Source organism: Peromyscus californicus, unplaced genomic scaffold (genome assembly GCF_007827085.1).
Source record: "Peromyscus californicus insignis strain IS unplaced genomic scaffold, ASM782708v3 Scaffold_9__1_contigs__length_137607984, whole genome shotgun sequence".
Taxonomy (NCBI): domain Eukaryota; kingdom Metazoa; phylum Chordata; class Mammalia; order Rodentia; family Cricetidae; genus Peromyscus; species Peromyscus californicus.
This window is the reverse complement of record NW_026294617.1, coordinates 53,320,464-53,341,888: the sequence shown is the minus strand read 5'-3', so window position 1 is coordinate 53,341,888 and position 21,425 is coordinate 53,320,464. Positions and strand designations below refer to the sequence as shown.

The 21,425-nt window shown below is 36.6% G+C and overlaps 1 protein-coding gene across 7 annotated transcripts in view; it reads left to right on the top strand.

Moving 5' to 3' along the window:
* The window catches only part of LOC128106520 (transmembrane protein 161B), an 83,783-nt gene that overhangs the window by 38,069 nt on the left and 24,289 nt on the right, over positions 1–21,425 (top strand). For 5 of the 7 annotated variants that reach the window (XM_052732065.1, XM_052732068.1, XM_052732063.1 and 2 more), the window contains 3 exons: positions 3,408–3,491; positions 5,851–5,948; positions 14,041–14,197. In XM_052732065.1, the coding sequence (XP_052588025.1) occupies positions 3,408–3,491; positions 5,851–5,948; positions 14,041–14,197 (339 nt within the window). Of the gene's footprint in view, positions 1–3,407; positions 3,492–5,850; positions 5,949–14,040; positions 14,198–21,425 lie in introns of those variants that run through there. The other 2 variants (XM_052732070.1, XM_052732069.1) reach the window with 1 other exon arrangement.

Below are 21,425 nucleotides of genomic sequence, written 5' to 3'. Positions count from 1 at the left end.
AGTAAAGTAGGAAGTCAGCTTCAGGAAACTTAGAGCACTGTTCTGTTTTTAATCTGCACAACTGGCAGCTGTCTGTTCTGCAGTTCAGTAATTCATAGAGTGATTCATAGACTTCAAGAAACTTCTGTACTTATTCTGTAAAAGATGCACATATGATAAGATCTGGGGTGAAAGGCACATAGTTTGTTTCTGTGTCCTTTGCATGCAGAATCGGAACATTACCAGAAAATTTGGAGAGGACCACTAGAGTCGCCACAAGCAGGCCCTGCCCCCTCTGGGGTTCCTAGTCTCCTTAATAAAGGAGTTCAAGAGCAGACTCAGAAGAAATCTCCAGGGCAGGCAAGCTGTAAATCTCAGTAGTTGCCTGGAGAAGCAGGGTGGAGAGAAAGTGCCTCTTAATGTTAGGCATTGATTTAGAAGCAGGAAGCCACTGCCAAAAACAGGAGTTGGAAAACTTTAAAGAGTGAGGAAACCCAAAGCATCAGGTACAGCATGTTTTCAAAAGAGGTGAAGAAAATGGAAAATTACAGTTCTCTGAGCACTTCAGAGAAGAGGTCAGCTGCTCTGTGAGCAACTGTACAGAGGGTGGGAATTCTGGGAAGAAAAGGTCTGTTATCTCATTAAAGAAGTAACTATTCCTCTCCTCTTTTTTAAGATGGCATTAGGTGAGTCTGCTCTTCTGAGGGATAGCCCTTAGTCAGGCAGTTGACTTACTCAACAGGATTAACTCCTAAAGGAGGAAACAGTAGCTCGTCTCCACCCAGAGGTAGATTTCATTTCAGTGGCTGGAAGGTAATAGTTTTGTTACAGGACCTTTTTCTGTCACTCTGAGAGTTCTCTAAAGAGGTGACCCTATAATCAATTAGGAGATGGGTTAAAATCGGGGGAAACATGTAATACACTTCTATAATAAAAATGTAGACAGCCACTTCCAAAGCTGCTCACCAGAAGGCATTATTAATGTGGTTTTAGTCCCCCCCCCCCCCTTCCACCTTCGTGTAGAGCATCAAGGGGGTTTGTAGCAGGCAGGAAAGCAGAATTCCCTGGTTTCCTGACAGAGATCTAAGTTCCATGCCAGGAAAGAAGGCGGCTCATGGGAGGCTTGGAAGTTTAAGATGATGTCAAGAGTCCTAGGCAGATAAGACATAGGTTATTCACTCTAGGCAAAGGCCTCAAGGCACACACAAAGGCATGCCACAGGAGGGCATAGTCAACATGCAGACAGGCATATAGACAGACACACTTGGGCAAAGGCCTCTGCCTCAAGACCACCACATTTATACAAAACACATGTGAAAGTTGCATTTTTGCCAAAAATAGTCATCCAACGGATGACATCGCTGTTCACTTGAGGGTTCCCCTACCTGCAGTGTGCTTACTTCGTAGCCCCGTGGATGTCTGCCATTAGCTATGCTGGACGTCCACAATATCCATAGCAGTGCCATGTTATCTAAACATACATTATCCTTTGTGGCCAGTCCTCTGTTACCAACACAAGGACGTTTCAGGAACTGGTGCTTTGGGTTCCCTGTCCCACCTGACTGGTTTCTGATTTTCACCTTGAAGGTTTCTCCTTTTGGGCCCGTCTATGTGTTAACCAGCCAGAAGATTACAGCAAGCTTTGATATCCAGAGTTTTTTTTGGGAGTTTCACCCATAAATAGAATTTTATGTAGTAGATTTTATATCATTGTTTTAAATGATTGAATCCAAATATTAGTCCCTTTCCCATAACTGAAGGTTAAGTTACTGAAAGTTCCAACCCTTTAATCAAGTTTTTTGGTTTTTTTGTGACCAAATTCTATCCTGGAACTAATGTTACCTCATTACTACCTGTCACTTAGAGCTTTTGAAGCATTGTCCAGAATGAGCAAAGAACAGATGATACATTCTATATTATATCACTGAAAGATTTCCTTGTGAAACAGGAAATAAATTGGAATATAGGTGTTTTAGTTAGAGAGAAGAATATATGCAAAAGCACCAAAAGATGAAAGAATTTGTGAGAAATCAAATATTAGTTTAGTCAAGGTAGTGTGTTCTTTTGAAGTAGGGAATGATTGAAAAGAAATCTGCAGAAGTGAGCTCTGTGCTCATGATGCAGGGCTGTGGGAGCAGGAAGTCACAAGTTCTGTACCCCTTAAGGCCTTGAGAGGTGTCTTAGTAGGAAGTTTCAAACACAGAGTGACAGACTAATATTATCAATTCCTGTGTCCTCAGACAGGTTTCTTCTGCTCTTGGCTTCATCTACCCTTACCCCAACATATTTTGTTGCAAATTTTAAACATTGTATTATTTTAGCCATAAATATTTCAGTATCTTTGTAAATGTAAACTTAACATAATCTCACAGTCATCTCAAAATTTTTATCAAACACTTTTATATCAAATATTCAGTCGTTGCTCAAATTGTCATTTCTGTAGCATTTTTAAAAGAGCAAGTTAGTTGTTGGTATTTCTTTAAATTTAGATATGTCATTATAATCTAGAGTTTTGTAATTAAAAAAATAGTATAGCAGCATGAGGTGTGTATTTATCATCCTTTGTAACAGTATAGGGGCAAGGACCTTGATGAAAGTTCTGGCTTACTGATTCATTGCACTGCCTTGGGAAGGATTTAAATGTGCTAATGTACTTTGAGGAGGTATCCCTTGTGGAAAAAGAACCAAGCGAGCTCTGAGTGGTGGGTGAGAAGGATGTCGAAGGGAAGGCAGGATCAGAGAGAGAGTCTTGTGATAGTCATGCCGCAGAGGACTAAGTGGAGCCCAGGGTTGAAGTAAACTGTTTGCAGTGGAGTCGGGGGAGTTTAAAGCGTTAGACCAACCGATGGTAGCGTTTGGATACACTAAGGGTAAGATACATCAGTAAACTGAAGTGACTGGTAGGTAGTGAAACCACTCGGCAAGACACGAAAGTCAGGGACGTGCTTGGTGTGGGAGAGATTAAATGATGTGGATATTCTGTGTGGTAGAGAGGACAAAAAGAAAGATGACTTATAACTATGAGGGAGCATTCAGTCAGCTCTTTTAAATAAACTATCACTTCATTTAAATGAAGGATGGTGGAGAATTAATGTGCGCAGTCATCTGCAGAGTTCATGTCATTTCGTTTATGAAAGAGGAAGATGTTAGAAATCCATACAACATAGCAGGGCCTGGCATCTAGTAAGTGCATCTAGGTGTTGCCTGGGTGTGCCTCTGAGCTCTCTAAGGCCTAAGTGCATCTAGGTGTTGCCTGGGTGTGCCTCTGAGCTCTCTAAGTCCTATGCAGCATGTCTATTTGCATTGCCACCTGATTATTTCCCACAGTGTCTTCACAAATTGGAGACTCAGTAAATATTTGTAGAATAAATAAATAATCTGGTAAATTTAAGCAATTTCTTTAAAAGGGCATTTTTTTCTTCCCTTAGTTTGAGGTGGTATCAACATCCTTCAGAAGAAGAACTGAGAATCCTTGCAGGGAAGCAGCAGAAAGGAAAGAGTAAAAAAGACAGGTAAGTTCCCTTGATGAGCTTCCAATGTGAACTGTTTAACATCGTTTTTGCAGATACAGTTTGCACTTTGATTAAAGGAATGTGTATTAACTATGCTGTAAGTAGTTGATAAATTTCAGATCAGAACCCATGAAAATTCCAGTAAAATAGAAATTAGAATATAAGCACAAAATAATTGTTTTACTCAAAGAGTAACTTTATTCTTGAGTAGGTAATATATTTGACATTAGAACCCATGTAAATCTTAGTAAGTGAAAATAGTATGTAAATACAAGACAGTTGTTGTTTCACTCAAAAGTTGTTAATTTTATTCTTACTTAAATTATGAAAATACTATTTTACATCTGTTTGCTTAGGTTGATTAAGAGAAGAGCTGCAGTGTTGTCCACAGGTCTTTCAAAGGTGGCTTTTGGGAATCTCTGCTGCTCCTATTGCTAGACAGCATGCTACTGCCTTACATCGTGTTTCTGGGTAGATTGGCCTGTTGACTTAGAGTCCACATGTGCAAAAGAATAGAGCGAGACCTGGCTTTGTAGGTTCTGCTCATCACTGCACTGCTTCTCCTCAAGGTGCAACTAAGCCAGAACTCTACATGGAATGTTAGCCCTCAGCCCAGCTCTTTATATGTCGTCTGTTTAATGTTTTAACTGTCTGCTGACAAGCCTCATTGAATGAACCATAGTCACCTTGGTGAATTGGAGAGATTGAACATGGTCGTATTGAAGAACTTTTCTGCCTATAAAGTTGCATACCTGTATTTAATTCTGAGAAAGTCTGCCTTGATGTCCTCTCCACATTAGCTTTAGTTTCCTCAACTAGGGGTTGACTAAGGCTTTTTCCTTTTCACTTATAATATACATTGAAGTTCATTGGATTATTAATCATGAACCTTCCCCTTTTTAAATTTTAGTAGTTCTTTAATAAAATATTCTTAACCAATGTCATAGTTTCCAAAATATTTTATGCATTCGTGCAACTTAATATAGATAATTACCCTGGCTGGAGTGATGGCTCAGTGATTAAGAGCACTCACTGGCTGTTCTTGCAGAGGTCCCGGGTTCAATCCCTGACACCCACATGGCAGATCACAAACTGTCTGTAACCCAGTTTGATTGGATATGAGGCCCTCTTCTGGTCTCCAAGAGCACTGCATGCATGTAGTACACAGATTCTGGCAGAAATACAATAAAAAAAAATTTTCAAGTATCAAATAATTTCCCAAGTTTATATACTTAAGGACCAGAATTTTAAGGACCAGGTTAGTTTTTAGTTGCTTTTTTGTTTTCAACCACTAAAACTCTGATGACGGCCATTGTTACCATGTCAAACAATTGTGGGATTTAATTATGCAGTATATTATTCATTTGGTAAATATTTGGATTCTTTTTGCATGCCTTATAATCTGTTGTTTTCCTTTTTTAGGCTTAGTTTCGTTTAGCCCATGCTGGTAGCAGAGGAAGACCTTGAACTTGTGATCCTCCTGCCTCTAGTTCCCAATAACAGCCATATATCACCATTCCTGGTTTCAGGCTACATCTTAGGATCAAACCCAGGAGCGTGGCAGTCTTCAGCTGCACTATATGCCCAGCCCTTACAGGAATTTCTCAGTGTTGTAATTACAGAGAGATGCAGTGGTGATGCTCTCCTCTTACTAACAGCAGTAACCATGGTTTGATTTACTTACATGAAATTTATCACCGAGACCCCCCCCCCCCCCCGTTTTTATTTATTCAAGAGTAAATATAATGTTGAAAATAATCTTATTAAAGCTGGACATACTACTTTCTATATTTATTTGATTGTCCTTAAAATTTAGATTTAGGAGTGATACAAGTACGCTTAGAGATCTTTGCTGGCCTCCTCTGTCTGTAAGTCTGTGTAGGAACCTCCTGTGGTTACCTTTCATGTTTCTGAATTTCTTACGAACATTAATTTTAATACTCACTCATCTCTGTCCTACATATAATTACAGCTGTGTTTGTGTGTATATGTGTGTACATCATTTCAAAGAGAATTTTATTTTCTCTTCCATTCCTTTAATCTTGTGCCTACAAAAGAGATACTAGGTTGCTTTTGAATCTGCAAAAAAGAGTAGGAAAAATGGGTGTGAAATATTATACTAGCAAGCAAGGTTTTGTTTCTCTTGCTAGTTCAGGTAATTCTTCCTCTGGTCAATTACACAGTAACATAATTTACTTAAGCATTTTGTAGGCTCCTTTGGAAAACTGTTTTTGAGTATCTGACCTCTTCCAGGGTGACATTAGAATGAAACTTAAAATCTCTTTTGCATTTAGAAGGATATAAGCACTTGGATAACTAAGTAATTTGTTTTTTTGTGTCACTTGTCTCATTTTCGCAGAAAATATAATGGTCACATTGAAAATAAGCCACTAACCATTCCAAAAGACATTGACCTTCATCTAGAAACCAAGTCCGTTACAGAAGTAGATACTCTAGGTAAGGGAGTCCTGTACGTGTTCTCTGTACACCAGTCTAATGGCAATGAACATATTTTGTTTGTTTATGGGGTATAATTTGTGTATTTTCCTAATCATGAATTTATTGTCCAAAGCATGAAGTCTAACATGTGAGTTTCTCAAAATGAACTTAACAGCTCCAAATGACTTTACTCAAATGAAATTTTTCTTTTCTCTTTATATGGTATTATTTTCCCCAGTTCTGGAAAGCAGACACTTACTCAGCTTTGTTACAGCTTCTGGTTATTAGGCAGGAGTCACAGTCTTGCAATAGTAATTCCCAAAACTTATTTCCTATAATAATCTACTTTCATAATGCACTTTAAACTACATTTGCATATTGAATTATCTAAAGTGTAGTAATTCAACTATTCTAATAGTGTTGGGTATTAAGATGTTGAAAAAAATTATTCACAAATCACCTTTATCCATTGAGTATATCAAAATAAATAATTTACTTTTTCCTTTTCAGTTTTTATAATAATGACTATAATGATTTTTAAGTTTACAATGAATTTTATATGAAGCTAATTGAATCCTAGAGGGGGAAGACATCTGAAGTGATGTTGTTTGTAAGACTAGTTTTCAGACCTTATACATTCATATTACTTACAGAGATCTTTAGAAATAAAGATTCCTTATTCTCTTTAGTCAGACGGTTTCTCTGGTCCCACCAGGCACCCGCAGTCCCCTGGCCCACTTACAAATAATCATTCAGAAGCTTATATTAATTATAACTGCTCAGCCATTAGCTCAGGCTTATTACTGACTAGCTCTTACACTTGAATTAACCCATAATTCTTTTCTGTTTAGCCACATGGCTTGGTACCTTTTCTCAGTTCTGCCTTGTCATCTTGCTTCCTCTGTGTCTGGCTGGCGACTCCTGCCTCAGCCTTCCTGTTCCCAGCCTTCTTTTCATCTGCTTGCCTCACCTATACTTCCTGCCTGGCTACTGGCCAATCAGCGTTTTATTTATCAACCAATCAGAGCAACACATTCCCAACGTACAGAAAGACATTCCACAGCAGTTCTTTTTAAAAATTCATTGACTCTAGAATAGGTTGTGGGAATTTGACTTCAAAAGTGCAACAAGTGATTTTGATTTATAATCAGATGTGAGAACCACTGGGTTACGTGAAAAATAAGGAATTAACACATTAATCAGTACTTATTTAAAGAAATGTCATACTTTATATTCTAATCAGGGTTTCTCCTCCTCTAAGTCCTCTAGTTCCTCCCCATTTCTCTACCCTCTCAACTCCACACCCTTTCCCCTCTTTCTTTAGAAAATAAAACAAAACAACAAAAAACCCAAACAAACCAGAATTAAAAAGAGAAGTCATAACAAAAACACACACACACACACACACACACAACTACCAGAAACCATAAAAACACAAAATCAGAAACAAACAAAAGATAGTTAAGACAAAAATGCCCAAAACTCTCTGAGACAAAAAGTTTGCAAATACTGTTGAATTTGTTTTGTGTTAGCCACCTATCACTTGGCAGGAGGCCTATCCTTAAGTGTGGTTAATACACACAACGAGACTCTAGTTTTTCCTTTGCAAGCCAGTGTCAGTTGGAGATAGCTTCTTCATTAGGGATGGATTCCCATGTCCACTACCCTTTCTCAACATTGGAACCCCATCTGACTTAATCCTTTCCAGGTTCTGTGCATGTTGCCATAGTCTTTGTGAGTTCATATGTATATCAGTGTCAGTCTTGTTGTATCTGAAAGACACTATTCCCTTGGAGTCATCCATCACCTCTGGCTCTTACAGTCTTTCCTCCTCCTCTTCCACATGACTTCCTGAACCTTGTAGGGTAGGGAGATTTGATAGACATCCTATTTAGGACTGACTCTTCTAAAGTCTCTCACTCTGCACATTGATCAGTTGTGGGTCTCTGTTTTAATTTGTTCCCATCTACTACAAGAGGAAGCTTCTCTGATTGATGATGGCCGATCAAGACAATGATCTGTAGCAGAATGTTGTTAAGAATTATTTATTGTTATGTTTCTTTAGCAGAACAATAGTATTTAATTTTTCCTTAGGCCCATGACCTATCCAGTCTTAGATTCTTAGCCACCTGAGCAGTGTCAGGCATAGGTTCCATCTGCTGGAGTGTGACTTAATCCAATCAAAGAGTGATTGGTTACTCCTACAACATTTGTGCGATTATTGCATCAGCAAATCATGCAGGCAGGTCATCATTATAGACCACAGGGTTTGTAGTTGGGTTGATAGTTACCTTTCTCCTCTGGTAATGTGCAGGGTTCCTTCCAGTACCATGAACACTAGTCAATAGAGGAAAGCTCTAGTTAGGCACCAGCTTGACATTTCTGTGTTCAATGAGATATGCAAGTACTATCTTCAGCAATAAGGCCTTACTGTGAATTTGTAGAGAGCAATCAGCCTGAGATGTTTGGGGGTTTCCATGGGGCTCTTTGACCAGCAACGCATCTAAGTGTAACCCATTCCTGAAGTTTTCATTTGGTGGCAAAAGATGTCTAGGTGGTACCTTGATATTGGTGACACCAATTATATTTCGTTCATATATGTATACATGTTAGGAAGCTTCTATAGTTGTGGGCATCAATATGAACCCTCAACTGGTCCTTATGTTAGGTGTCTCTCCCCAAATCCCCCTTAACCCTTGAATCCATCCTCCTCCCCTTGTCTCTTCATAGCCATAGATTTCACTTCAGCTTCTTGGGGAGATCCTCCCTGCCCTGCTAGCTTCTTATTCTGTACGTAATCTCTGTGGTTATGGATTCTAGCATGCCAATTGAAGGCTTAAAAGCTAACATCCACATATAAGCAAATACCATATTTGTCTTTCTGGGTCAGGATTACCTCTGTCTAGATGGTTTTTCCTATTACCTGCAAATTTCATAAATTTAACAGCTGAGTACTATTTCATTGTGAAAGAAATATACCACATTTTCATTACCCATTCATCAGGCATCTAGGTTGTTTCCTGTTTTTGACTATTGTGAATAGAGTAGCACTGAACATGGTTGAGCAAGTGTCTTTGTAATAAGATGTAGAATTCTTTGGGTAGATGCCTAAGAGTGATATAACTGGATCTTGAGGTCAGTCTATTCTTAGATTCCTGAAGAATTGCCACACTTATTTCCATAGTATCTGTACAAGTTTCCACTTCCAGCAGCTATGGATGATGTTCCCTTACCCTATGTTCTTGACAGCATGAGTTGTTACTTGTTTTATTGATCTTGGGCATTCTTACTGGTATAAGATGAAATCTCCAAATAGTTTTGATTTGCGTTTCCCTGGTGATTAAGGATGTGGAACATTTCTTTGTGGTTCTTCTTTTATGAATTCTCTGTTTTAGATCTATACCACATTTTTAAATTGGATTGTTTCTTGATGTCTAGTGTTTTTTCTTATATAATTTGGATATTAGCCCTCTATCAGATGTGTAGTTAGTAAAAATCTTTTCCCATTCTCTAGTCTGCCACTTTGTCTGAATGGTGGTGTCCTTTGCCATACAGAAACTTTTCAGTGTCATGAAGTCCCATTTATTAATTGTTCTTTCTGAATGTGCTATCAGAGTTGTGTTCAGAAAGCCTTTTCCTTTGTCAAGGAGTTCAAAACTATTCCCCACTTTCTCTTCTACTGGATTCAGTGTGCCTGGCCTTATGCTATAGTTGTGTTTTGTGCAGGGTGATAAATAGAGATCTATTTCCATTCTTCTATAGGTGATAAATAGAGATCTATTTCCATTCTTCTATAGGTGATAACTAGAGATCTATTTCCATTCTTTTATAGGCAGCCATCCAGTTTGACCAGCCCTCATTTGTTGAAGATGCCGTCTTTTTTATCATTGTATCAAAAATCAGGTGTCCATAGGTGTGTGGACTTCTGTGTGGCCTTCAGTTGGATTCCATTGATCAATATGTCTATTTTTATAATGATACCATGATGCTTTTATTACTATAGCTCTGTAGTATACCTTGACATAGGGTATGCTGGTAGCAGTTCTTTAGTTTTCATATGAAACTAAATTTTTTTTCTTTTCAATTTCTGTGAAGAATTGCATTAGAATTTCGATGGGGATTGCATTGAATCTGTAGATTAATTTTGGTAGGATGGCCACTTTCACGCTGTTCCTACCAATCAGTTGAGTATGGGATACCTTTCCATCTTCTGATCTTCTTCAATTTCTTTTTTCAATATCTTAATTTATTATACAAGTGTTTCACTTATTGGTTAGAGTTATCCTAAGTGTGTGTGTTTTGTTTTGTTTTTTGAGGTGAAAGCTATTGTTTCCTTGATTTCTTTCTGAATCAGTTTGTCGTTTGTATACTAATTTCTGTTAGTTTCATATCTTGCTATTTTGCTTAAAGTGTTATCAGCTATAGAAGTTTCCTGGTGGAGTCTTTAGGGTCATTTATGTATATAATTGTATCATCTGCCAATAAAGATACTTTGACTTCTTCTTTTTCTATTTTTATACCATTGATGGTCTTTGGTTGTCTTAGTGCTCTAGGTAAGACTTTAAGTACTATCTATTGAATACGTATGAAGAGAGTAGACACCTTTGTCTTTTTCTTGGTTTTATTGGAAAGTCTGAGTTTCTCTCAGGTTAGGTAGATGATAGCTGTGGGCTTGCTGCAAATTGTCTTTATTATGTTGAGTTTTGACTTTTGGATCCCTAGTCTCTCCAGGACTTTTATAATGAAGGAGTGTTGGATTTTGTCAAAGGCCTTCTCTGCATTTAATGAGATGATCATATGGTTTTTGTACTTAAAGACGCTTATTTGGTGGATTACATTTATCTGTTTACATATGTTGAACCATTCCTGCATTTCTGGGATGAAGTCTACTTGATCATAGTGGATGCTCTTTTTGATGTGTTTTTTGATTCGGTTTGCAAGTATTTTATTGAGTATTTTTTCATCTATGTTCATTCAGTTTCTATATTGGAGAATAATTTGAGGAGTATTGATGTTAATTCTTTGAAGGTCTGATAGTATACTGTGCAGAATTAATCTAGCCCTGGGCTTTTGTTGGTTGGTAGACTTTTAATTACTGCTTCTATTTCACTGGGGGTTATGTGGGTATGTTTAAATTGTTTGTCTGATCTTGATTTAACTTTGTTAGATTGTATATATCAAGAAATGGATCTTTTTTTTTTTTAAGATTTTTCTGTTTGATAAAGTACAGATTTTTACAGCCTGTTCTTATGATTCTCTGGATTTCCCAGATGTCTGTTGTGTTGTCCCCCTTTCATCTCTGATTTTGGATAATTTGGATATTCTCTCTCTCTCTCTCTCTCTCTCTCTCTCTCTCTCTCTCTCTCTCTCTCTCTCACTCACTCTCTCTCCCCCTTAGTTAATTTCACTAAGGGATTAAACAGTCTTATTGATTTTTCTCAAACAGCCAACTCTTTGTTTCATTGGTTCCTTTTGGTTGGTTGTTTCTGTTTTATTGGTTTCAGCCCTGCCTTTGGTTGTTTCTTTCTGTCTACTCTTTTGGAGTGTCATTTCTCCTTTATGGTTTAGAACTCGCAGGTGTGCTCTCGAGTTGCTCGTGTGAGGTCTCTCCAACTTTTTATGTTAGCATCTGTGCTCCGTGAACTTTCTGCTTAGAACTGCCCTCGTGGTGTCTCCTCAGAGATTTGGGTGTGTTGTGTTTTTATTTTCATTCAGTTCTCAGATGTTTTAATTTCTTTAATTTCTATCTTGTAACACATTTTCATTCCATACTGAGTTGGTCATTTTCTCTGCGTGTGAGCTTTCTGCTGTTCCCATTGTTGATATCCAGCTTTAATCCTGATGGTCAGGTAGGATGTGGGGCATTATTTCAGTTTTCTTGTATCTGTTGAAACTTCTTTTGTGACCAGTATGTGGTCAGTTTTTGAGAAAGTTCCTTGAGGTGCTGAGAAGGTATAATCTTTTCTGTTTGGGTGAAATATTCTGCAAATATCTGTTAGGTTCAACTGATTTATAACATTAGTTAGTTCTAGCATTTCTCTGATTAATTTTCATCTAGGTGACCTGTCTGTTGGCGAGAGTGGGGTATTGAAGTTACCCACTATCACTGTTTGAGGGTCAGAATGTGATTTTAGTTGTGGTAGTGTTTCTTTTATGAACTTGGATTTGGGGCATAGATGTTAAGAATTTCATCGTCCTCTTGGTGGATTTTCCTTTGTTGAGTTTATAGTGTTTCCCTATCTCTTCTGATTAGTTTTGGTTGGAGATTTATTTTGTCATATTAAAATGGCTTCATTAGCTTAAATAATACTTCAGATAATACATAAAGTATTATTTTATAATTTGATTCTTCTTAGGACTAAGTCAACAAAACCATAGCAGATTTATCAAGCATCTTATATAAAATTATTTTATAATATAAAATAACATCAGAATCTTTATCAGTTGAGGATTGAGTATTAGTTGTATGAAATTTGTAAGTATCTATAGAGGAAACCTATAACCCACAAAGAACTTTGTAAATCAATCTCATGAACTCACTTAAACATTTAAGACTGATAACCATCCTTTTCCTTTTTGCTTTCTCATGTAACTTTCAAAACACCTTGTTTTTTGATCAGCAGTTGTCACATTTGTTTTTATGAGTTCTGTATGTGTGTTTACTTGTGTAAAAGTGCTCACTAATTTCTGTATATTGTTGCTGTTTCTGATATCAGCTAATATTTATTGAAAAGTTAGCAGCTACTTAGCCAAACATTGTGTCAATATTGTTATACTCAGAGGTCTTAGGGTAGGTATCTTTTTGTTTGTTTTCTAAACTCATTTCTATAACATTAAATAACTGGGTAATTATATTCTGTATGTTAGACAACTAACCAATGAGAACTTGCTATTTTAACTTAAACAGTGCACTTAGGTGATGTGGCTTTAGCATGTAGTTTCTTAACTGATGATTTCACTTAGATAGTTTTGAGAAGTACTTACAAATGGTATTAGTTTAACAACTGGCTATTTAATATCAAGAACATTCTTGTTAACCAGAGTAGCAGTGACATGTTCCGTGTGTGTGTGTGTGTGTGTGTGTGTGTGTGTGTGTGTGTGTGAGTGTGTGTGTGTGTGTGTGTGTGTGTGTATGTGTGTATACTTTTGTGAATGCATGCACATGTGTATGGATATGCACACAGGCTTGTCTGAACCTCTTCTTTTTTTTGGTATTCCTTATTGAACCAAGTGCCTCATACAAGCAAGCACTTTACAACTGAGCTCTCTGCCCTCTGTGGACTTCTTTTGACTCCCAGTTTTCTATTGAAGAGACATATATGGTTATATTATTAAATAGGAATAAAAGACATGATCATATTGGTTAATATATGGCTAAGAATATCACTTTTACTTTGGTTGCCTGTGTACATAATTGATAACTATCACACTCTGGAGGATATAAAACACACTATATATTTTGTAAAAAATTTAAATCAAATGAAATACATAGAGCATACATAGAGCATAGAGCATGTACTGTCAGGGAATTTTATTTTTAATATAAGCCCTGAATGATGGAATTACTTGTTGAAGGGCTGTGGTTTTATGTAAAATCAGTATTGTATCAGTTTTTCTTCTAAGAGAGAATGAGAAGAGTGTTTGTTCATTTACTATTGTGTGCAGTAGCTTACAAATTACTAGTCCTCCGTCAGTGGTTAAAAGCAAAGTTTAAGTCTGAAATGAATGTAAACCTTTTGTATTTTAAAGCAAGTTGTATTCATTGAAGTCAAAGTTAACATAGTTAGATATACCAAGAGAAAGTTAGTCACATAATTTTTGTAAAAATAAGCTGACTAGTTAAGAAAACACCAATATATTTGCATTCATGTTTTAACAGCAATTTAAATAATTTATAGTAATCAGTTCAGGGTTGTTTTCCTTACTTAATTTATGAACTATCAAAATTTAATGTTAAATGCTAGAATTTGACTCTCTCCTATACTTTTATATTTGCAAATTTTACAGTTCAAGAGTGCAAGTAGAATAAAATGTGGCATACTTAAAGTTATATGGATAGAGCCTCATGAGCTTCAATTAACTGAAACTTTTCTGGCCTTTTATTTTTCAGCATTGCATTACTTTCCAGAGTATCAGTGGCTGGTTGATTTCACAGTGGCTGCTACCGTTGTGTACCTAGTAACTGAGGTTTATTACAGTTTCATGAAGCCTACACAGGAAATGAACATCAGCTTAGTCTGGTGCCTCCTGGTTCTGTCTTTTGCAATGTATCCTTCCAACCATCATTGGTGTTGTAAACTTACTTGGTTTTGAACTTAGACCATTAGAACTTGTGTTTAATGTTAAGATATTTTTGTCGGTGGTTAGAGAATTTTCCTTTGTTGAATTCTTCACAGAATTTTTAGGATATGTTAAATTTATTTATTCTTTGACAATTTCTTATGTATACAGTGTACCTTGATCATATTCAATGGAAATTCTTTATGTAACTTCTTAAAATTTCAAAATGGTTGGGTAGTTTAAAAAGTTAAATGTAGAGAGATGTCACCTCATTCTATTTTTTATCCAAGTAGAATGTCAGAAAGGCCACAGACATTTTGACTTCTTTAAGGGGCCTTTTGTGCTGGTGGGAATACAGGGAGACTTTCCTCCCAGGTGCTTAATTACTCTTTGATATTGGGACAGTTCTCCCTAATAGAGATAACATTTTATTAAGATTCAGTCAGTTTTGAGGTGCTACCTATGAAAATAATGTTTGTAGCAAAACATATTTTATTACCTCACTTGAAAATGTATTTTTATATTATGGAAACTCAGCTTTCCCAGAGTGATGGTACATCAGTAGATCAGTACATCATTTCTGTTTTATTTCCTATAGAACTATCCTTCTGGAGCCCTTGGTTGTTTATAAGCTACACAGTTGTGTTAGTGTGTTACTTTATGTGTGCACATGTGTGGGGAGAGAGCAAAGGACCGCTGTCAGGAGACAGTTTTCTCTACCGTGTTGCTCTCAAACTGAACTCAGGTCCTCAGGCTGGGTGTCTAGCACCTTCTGCTTGGCCATCCCCAGTTCTGTCTTCATAAACTTTTTTTTTTTTTTTTGGTTTTTTCGAGACAGGGTTTCTCTGTGTAGCTTTGCGCCTTTCCTGGAACTCACTTGGTAGCCCAGGCTGGCCTCGAACTCACAGAGATCCGCCTGGCTCTGCCTCCCCTGTCTTCATAAACTTTTACATAGCTCTTGTCCTGGAACATTATTCATTGCTGTCTTCCTAAAAAAATCCATTTCTTTTTTTAGATACCTGATCTCTTCTTCCTTGGCTCACTTTCTTTTTTGCAAGCATGAACTCTTCTGTGGTATCTTTAGAAAAGGTGGTTTTTGAAGTTTTATGTGCCTTAAGCCGTCTTTATTGATTGATAATTTGACTTGGTAGAAAATTCAAAAATAGTTTTTCTTCAGAATTCCGAAGTGTTGAAGAACTGCATGCCCTGTTGGCACTCACATTGTGCCTCCTCCTCCCACCTAAATACAGCCCTCACTCCTGGAACTTGTTTTTTTTTTTTATTTTGGGGATTCTGAAATTTTGCTCTTAAATCTTATGTTTACCCCTTAGATTAACAAAACAAAAAGTAGATAAATGTACTTTAGGGAAGAGCTGATCTTATTTTTGTAAAACTGCCAGTTTGGGAAATATATGTTCATGAGTTCTCGGAAGCTTTTATGTAATTATTTGATGAGTTTCTCTCCATTTAGAACACTTCGGGGATGCTTATTGCTGAGGAAGTAGAGTCCCCTATGTTAACATCTAGAATTGTCATCTGTCGTTCATATGCATGGTCATTATAATTTTAGATTTCCTAGGAGATACTCTTAACTTTCCCAGCTATTTTATTATGGTTCTTGTTTACTCTTTCTACTACAGTTGAAAATGTTCATGAGCTCTTCATTTTTTACCTTTTCTGTGAAACTCTGCTTATTTTATGACTACATTATTTTGTGTGTTAAGATATTAATGATAAATATTCTTTATGGAATGCTTCTTTCTCTGCTTTAGTTACAGTTTATGCATATATGAGAATGTATATGCTTCTTATGCAGATTATTTTATGTGGTGTAGCCATTAGTATATTACTACTAGAAACAAACATGTACTTATAACTAGCTACTCAGATATTTTCTGTCATTTTTCATTTTATTTCCTGTTGCTTAGTTGATGGCAGCAATCACAGTCTTTAGCTGAACTAGCTCTACTCCATTTAAGTAGTGTTCTTATGAAAGGTACCAAACAATACCATCTTCCCACAGGAATGTTGGGGTGTTGTGTGTGCTCATAGTAGAGAATATAGAAAATGGTAGAGTTTACAATCCAGGTCACTTGTTTTTTTAGCTTTGACTCTCTGTGAAGAGGTTAGGGAGGAAGAAAGAAGTAGAATTGTATGTATGACTGTGTATGTGGGTTTTATTTAACATTGGGTGTGAAATAATAACCTACTGCAGTTAATGCACATTCAAGATACCAGAATTACATGCCAAACGTCTAGATTCACAACAAAGAAGAGAGTTCTGGCAGGCTGTGCTTGTTCTAGCTATAACAACTGTTTTCAGCCTTAACTCTATACACTAAGTCTACTAGAAGTGATTTCTGTCTGGGATTTCTTTATTTCATTGTTGTATGTCCTACTTAGGAATCAAAATCAGGTCTCCATTGACTTCATGGGGCAATAGTTCTGCTGAATTCCAAGCACATATATATTAATTGATTCAGAAAATCTCTGCAGTTGTTACTGGTTAAAGTATTCCTCAAATTAGATACATGTACTTAATTGGCTCAGTGGATAGTCATGAGCCAATTGCTTTATTTCCATGATCATTTTGTTTCCTTTCTTTCTTCACCATTTTGACATACTTGCATAGGACAGCAGAAATGGCTTCTGTAGTATCGTGAGAGTCCTGAAAGTCTGAGAATGACATTTGAGTGTGTGATACTAAAGCTTGAGTGGTGGAACTTGGTAGGTTGTCACCACCTCTTGTCATCGATTCTCTCTCTTTCTCCTTCCCTCCCTCCCTCTCTCCTTTTTTTGGTTTTTGTTTTGTTTTTCCGAGACAGGGTTTCTCTGTGTAGCCCTGTCTGTCCTAGACCTTGCTGTGTACACCAGGATGGTCTCAAACCCAGAGACCCACCTGCCTTTGCCTCCCGAGTGTTGTGATTAAAGGTGTGTACCACCACCTGTCAGTGCACTCTGAAACTCACACTGATTCTTAGCTCCCCTCCTCTCTGCATCTCTAAGCACCATCGGTGACCCAGTACTTGATCTTCAGTCCCCTCTTTTGCCACCTGTTAACAGTGTAAGGAAGACAGCTGTGAAGACTTGCAGCACAGGGAAGCAGCTGTAGTGACCGTCTTTACTTTGTGTGACATCTTAGAATTATGGGAAAATGTCTATTGATCTTATGATTATGAAGCATATTATCCTCATTTATGAATAAATGAAAAGTGAAAAGGTAAAATCATCAGAGAAAAGAGCCAGTGATCCTGTGATAGAAATAAAACGTTTAAATGTTAAAGTAGTTTACAACATACAGGTAGGTTTTTTTAGGACGCTTTCTTGAGATTAAACTGTAGCACTCTGTAATGTTGAGTCAATTACATGAGTATCAAGAAGAAAACTAGGCTGCAAAGAATTCTGACTTCTCAGTTACACCTGTTATGCTTGGCTAAAGAACTAAAGCATTAGTCACATTTCCACAGTATTTGTATTATACAGTGTCAAAGGTCTAAGCTACAAAAGGCATTATGCTTGTTTTTAATTTGCCATGATTGTGGACATGTAAATTTTTGTAAAATCAAAAGTTGTAAATAGTTTTAGTGAAAATAAGTTCTATGGTTTTCCAATTGAGTCAGTTTTCTTTCTAGACATGCAAAGCTATATAAATTAAATGCTACCTTATTTGCCATGGGAACTAGACAGCTATAACAAAGTAGTACAACTCAGTTGCCATTTCTAAATCCCTTAGAAGGTTGCAAATTACTATATTCTTCCTCTGTGCGAATGTTTCTGCCTTAAATTAATAGGGAAATTGGAACTCTGAAGTAGATTGTTTCATATATCAAGTGTAGTGAGAAAAGAGAATTTTAATCTTAGCCAAGGTATTTATGTGAACCTGAGAACTTATAACAGACATGTTTAAGCTTGTTTTGTATGTGTGTGCAAATGTGGTGTACACACACACATGTGAATGTCGGGACCACATGAGGGAGTCGTTTCTCCCCACCCCCACGTCGGTTCTTGGGGATGAAATTCAAGGTTGTCGGGCTTGGCGCCAAAGGCCTTTGAGGAGCGAGTCGGCTTGCTAGCTCCAGGCTTGTCTCTTTAACACTTGCAGGCCTTTTGTGACATTAGTCCTTTCAGGGTACCAAGATTTCTGGTCAGAACCTCAGAAGGAAAGAGGGCAGCTGAATCTGAGTAATAGGACCTTCTTTCTGTCTATTGATTTGTAGTTAGTATGACTTTCTCCTTTTAGCTGGGAAGTGATAATTTTCTTTCTGAAATTAAAAATTCAAGGGTGGCCTTTTTTGTTTTATTTTAACCAGAACTCTGGTTGTTTTTGTTTTGCAAATAAAGCTCGTATTTATTGCTTTCAGATTGAGCTTGGCTGACTATAAGCTTATTTTGTGACATAGTTTAAAACATGCATGATAATTTTTCTAACATCTGGGAGAATTTTATGTTTTTTTTAAAGTCATAATTAAGCCTGCACGTCTAAAATTGCAAATAAATTTTAAGGTAATGTTAGAAAGTTTTTGTACCATTGAATAGGAACAATTGTCTTTAAAAGATTTTTATTAGATAAGTAATAAGAATTAACATGCTTATTGTTAGCTTTAAATGAAAATCTGTAATAGAATTTTAATACTGTTTCTAGAGTTTGGTTTGCCTATTTGTTTTGTAGTGTAGAATGAAAAGTGTAATGTGTTTCAAGTATTTTAGTTGCCTTTCCACCAAGAAAAATAGTGGGAAGCTTAATCATCTGAATGGGTGGGGGGAGGACTAGCATTTTTTTTGTAAGTCACAAAAAATATATATATAATCTCTCTTTCCATAGTTGAACAAATTTCAATTTATATGAAAATCACTTAAGTAGAAACATAATCATATTTTTAAAAATAATCTCAAATTTGTGAAAAATGATGAAGAATATATTATGCTTATTAAAATATTAATCACATTTGCATTTTGAGTAATATTTCTTCTTAGAATATAGTCTCCTTTTTTGTTGTATTTGAATGAATTTAGCTGTCACTTTATTAGGTATTGCTATACAGGCCAGAATTAAGTATTTGATAATCACAATCACAGTATGCTTTATTTCTTCCATTCAAAAAAAAAAAATAGTGGTAACATTATTGACAAAAGCCATGTTTTCTTGATATGAGAATTGGTCCTTTTTAAAATGTGTATTTGTCTCTAGGTGAATGTATGCTGTGAAGGCGCAAGTTCAGAAGTAGGTAGCTGACCCCTTGGAGCTGGAGGTATAAGTGGTTTTGACCTGCTTGGTGTAAGTGAGTACTGGGAGCTGAACTGAGATCCTTTACAAGAGCAATAAGCACTCTGAACCACTGAGCAGTTTCTTCAGCCCAGAGAATCAGGTCTTTAAGACAATGAATCAATTGAGCTGACTCCAAATAGTGTCCCAGAGTGCTGAGATTAGAGATGATGTAATATTTCTATAGTTTGCACACATCTCCATGCAGATTTTAAATCTGTCCTCTTCTGTTTTCTATTTTATCTTCCATTTTTGCTGTTTCTTCTCACTTTTAAAAATCAACATATTTTAGAAGCCAGTGAGATGGCTTAGTGGGTAAAAGTACTTGCTGCTCAGGTCTGACATCCTGTGCTCACCCTTGGAAACCCATGTAAAGTGGAAGGAGAGAACCAGCTCCACACAGTTGTCCTCTGACCTTCACACACGCGGTGCCTTGCACATGGCTCCTTCTCCCGCACACACTTCCTACATGCAATCATAATCAAATCTCTGTATTTCTAAATGAGAGGTTACAGTCTAATAATTTATCTGTTACGGCATGTGAAGATCTTCTTTCTTCTCCTGACCAGTGAATGTGGTTTTGTGTTTTGGTTTGTTGTTTTAAGACAGGGTCTGTTTGTTAGTCACAAGCTATCTTAGAGCTCAAAATTCTTCTGCAACAACCTCAGGCATATGCTGCTATGGCCAGAGAGAATTTCTTTTTCTCACAATATACTATTCCCTCTACTTTTCCTTTTTAATATTACTAGTACACTTTGTATAAACTTTGGTGAAATCAGTAGTCACACATATTTTTTTAATACCTAAGTATTCATGTGTGAGCATTTTAAGGCACGGTGGTTTCATTTGTAATTTGTTCATAAATTACTACTCTTTGTAAAATTGTACTTATTCTTTGAGTTTCTTAGTAATTCCATTAGCTTTTCAGTAGTGGCCCACCAGGCCACTTGTATGACTTTCCTTTTGCTTTGGCTTTATTGGGATTATTTGCCTTTCAGACCAACTGAATAACTGTTGTGTTGGGGCTTAGTTTTGTGGGTTTCCTGAGAATTCCCTGTTCCCTTCTCCCAATCTTAACTTCCCATTTTCCGAATTCATTGTTTTTCTTTGTTTGTTCAAATGGTTTGATGGAACTTTCAACCATAGTGCGAACAGTAATTGGGTTTTGGACTTTGTGATTCTGAAGGTGCATTACTTTGTACTGCCATTCAATTGGGTGTAGAATTCTAGGTTTTCAATATTTCTTCAGTGTTTCAAATATAATTCCACTGTCCATAACTTTCAAAGATACCATTAAGAATAACATTCTTGTTGTGATATACATATGGCTTACGTTGCCCCCTCTCCTCCTTCCTTAGGAAACAATGATTACCTGCTTTGTCCCACTTCTGTAAGCTAGTTGACACATACTTTGATGGAGCTCTTACATCCTTGGGCTAGGCTTCTTGAAGACTCCTCAACTTTGTAAATTTCAGTTTGGAAACTTTGTTTTATTGTGTCTTTGACATCTTCAAGGCCCCACTCCTACCCCCACCCCACCCCCACACCGTATGTATAAGTGCATATAATTCCTTTTGTCTCTTGTTAGTGTACCTCATGCATTGATACTCTTTGTTTTGCTTGATGAAACTTTCTTTTGTCTATTTTTTGTTTATTATATGTTTAATTTTATTAGCTAATCATTTTTCATAACGTTTTGTTCTTTGAAAGATGCATTTATCTTTACATAGCTAATATGAAATATATATGTGTGTATGTATACAGAAACATGTATAACTTACATATTTGAAATGTTTTATGTTGCTGCCTGCATCTTTTTACCAAGTTAATTTTCCTCATTAATAATTGTATCTTTGATTTAATATAATATAGTACTATACAAGTAAACAGGGCCTACATTTATAGCTTGTTTTGTATAGCTCTAGGGCAAAGGATAGTTTATTAACTTTTTT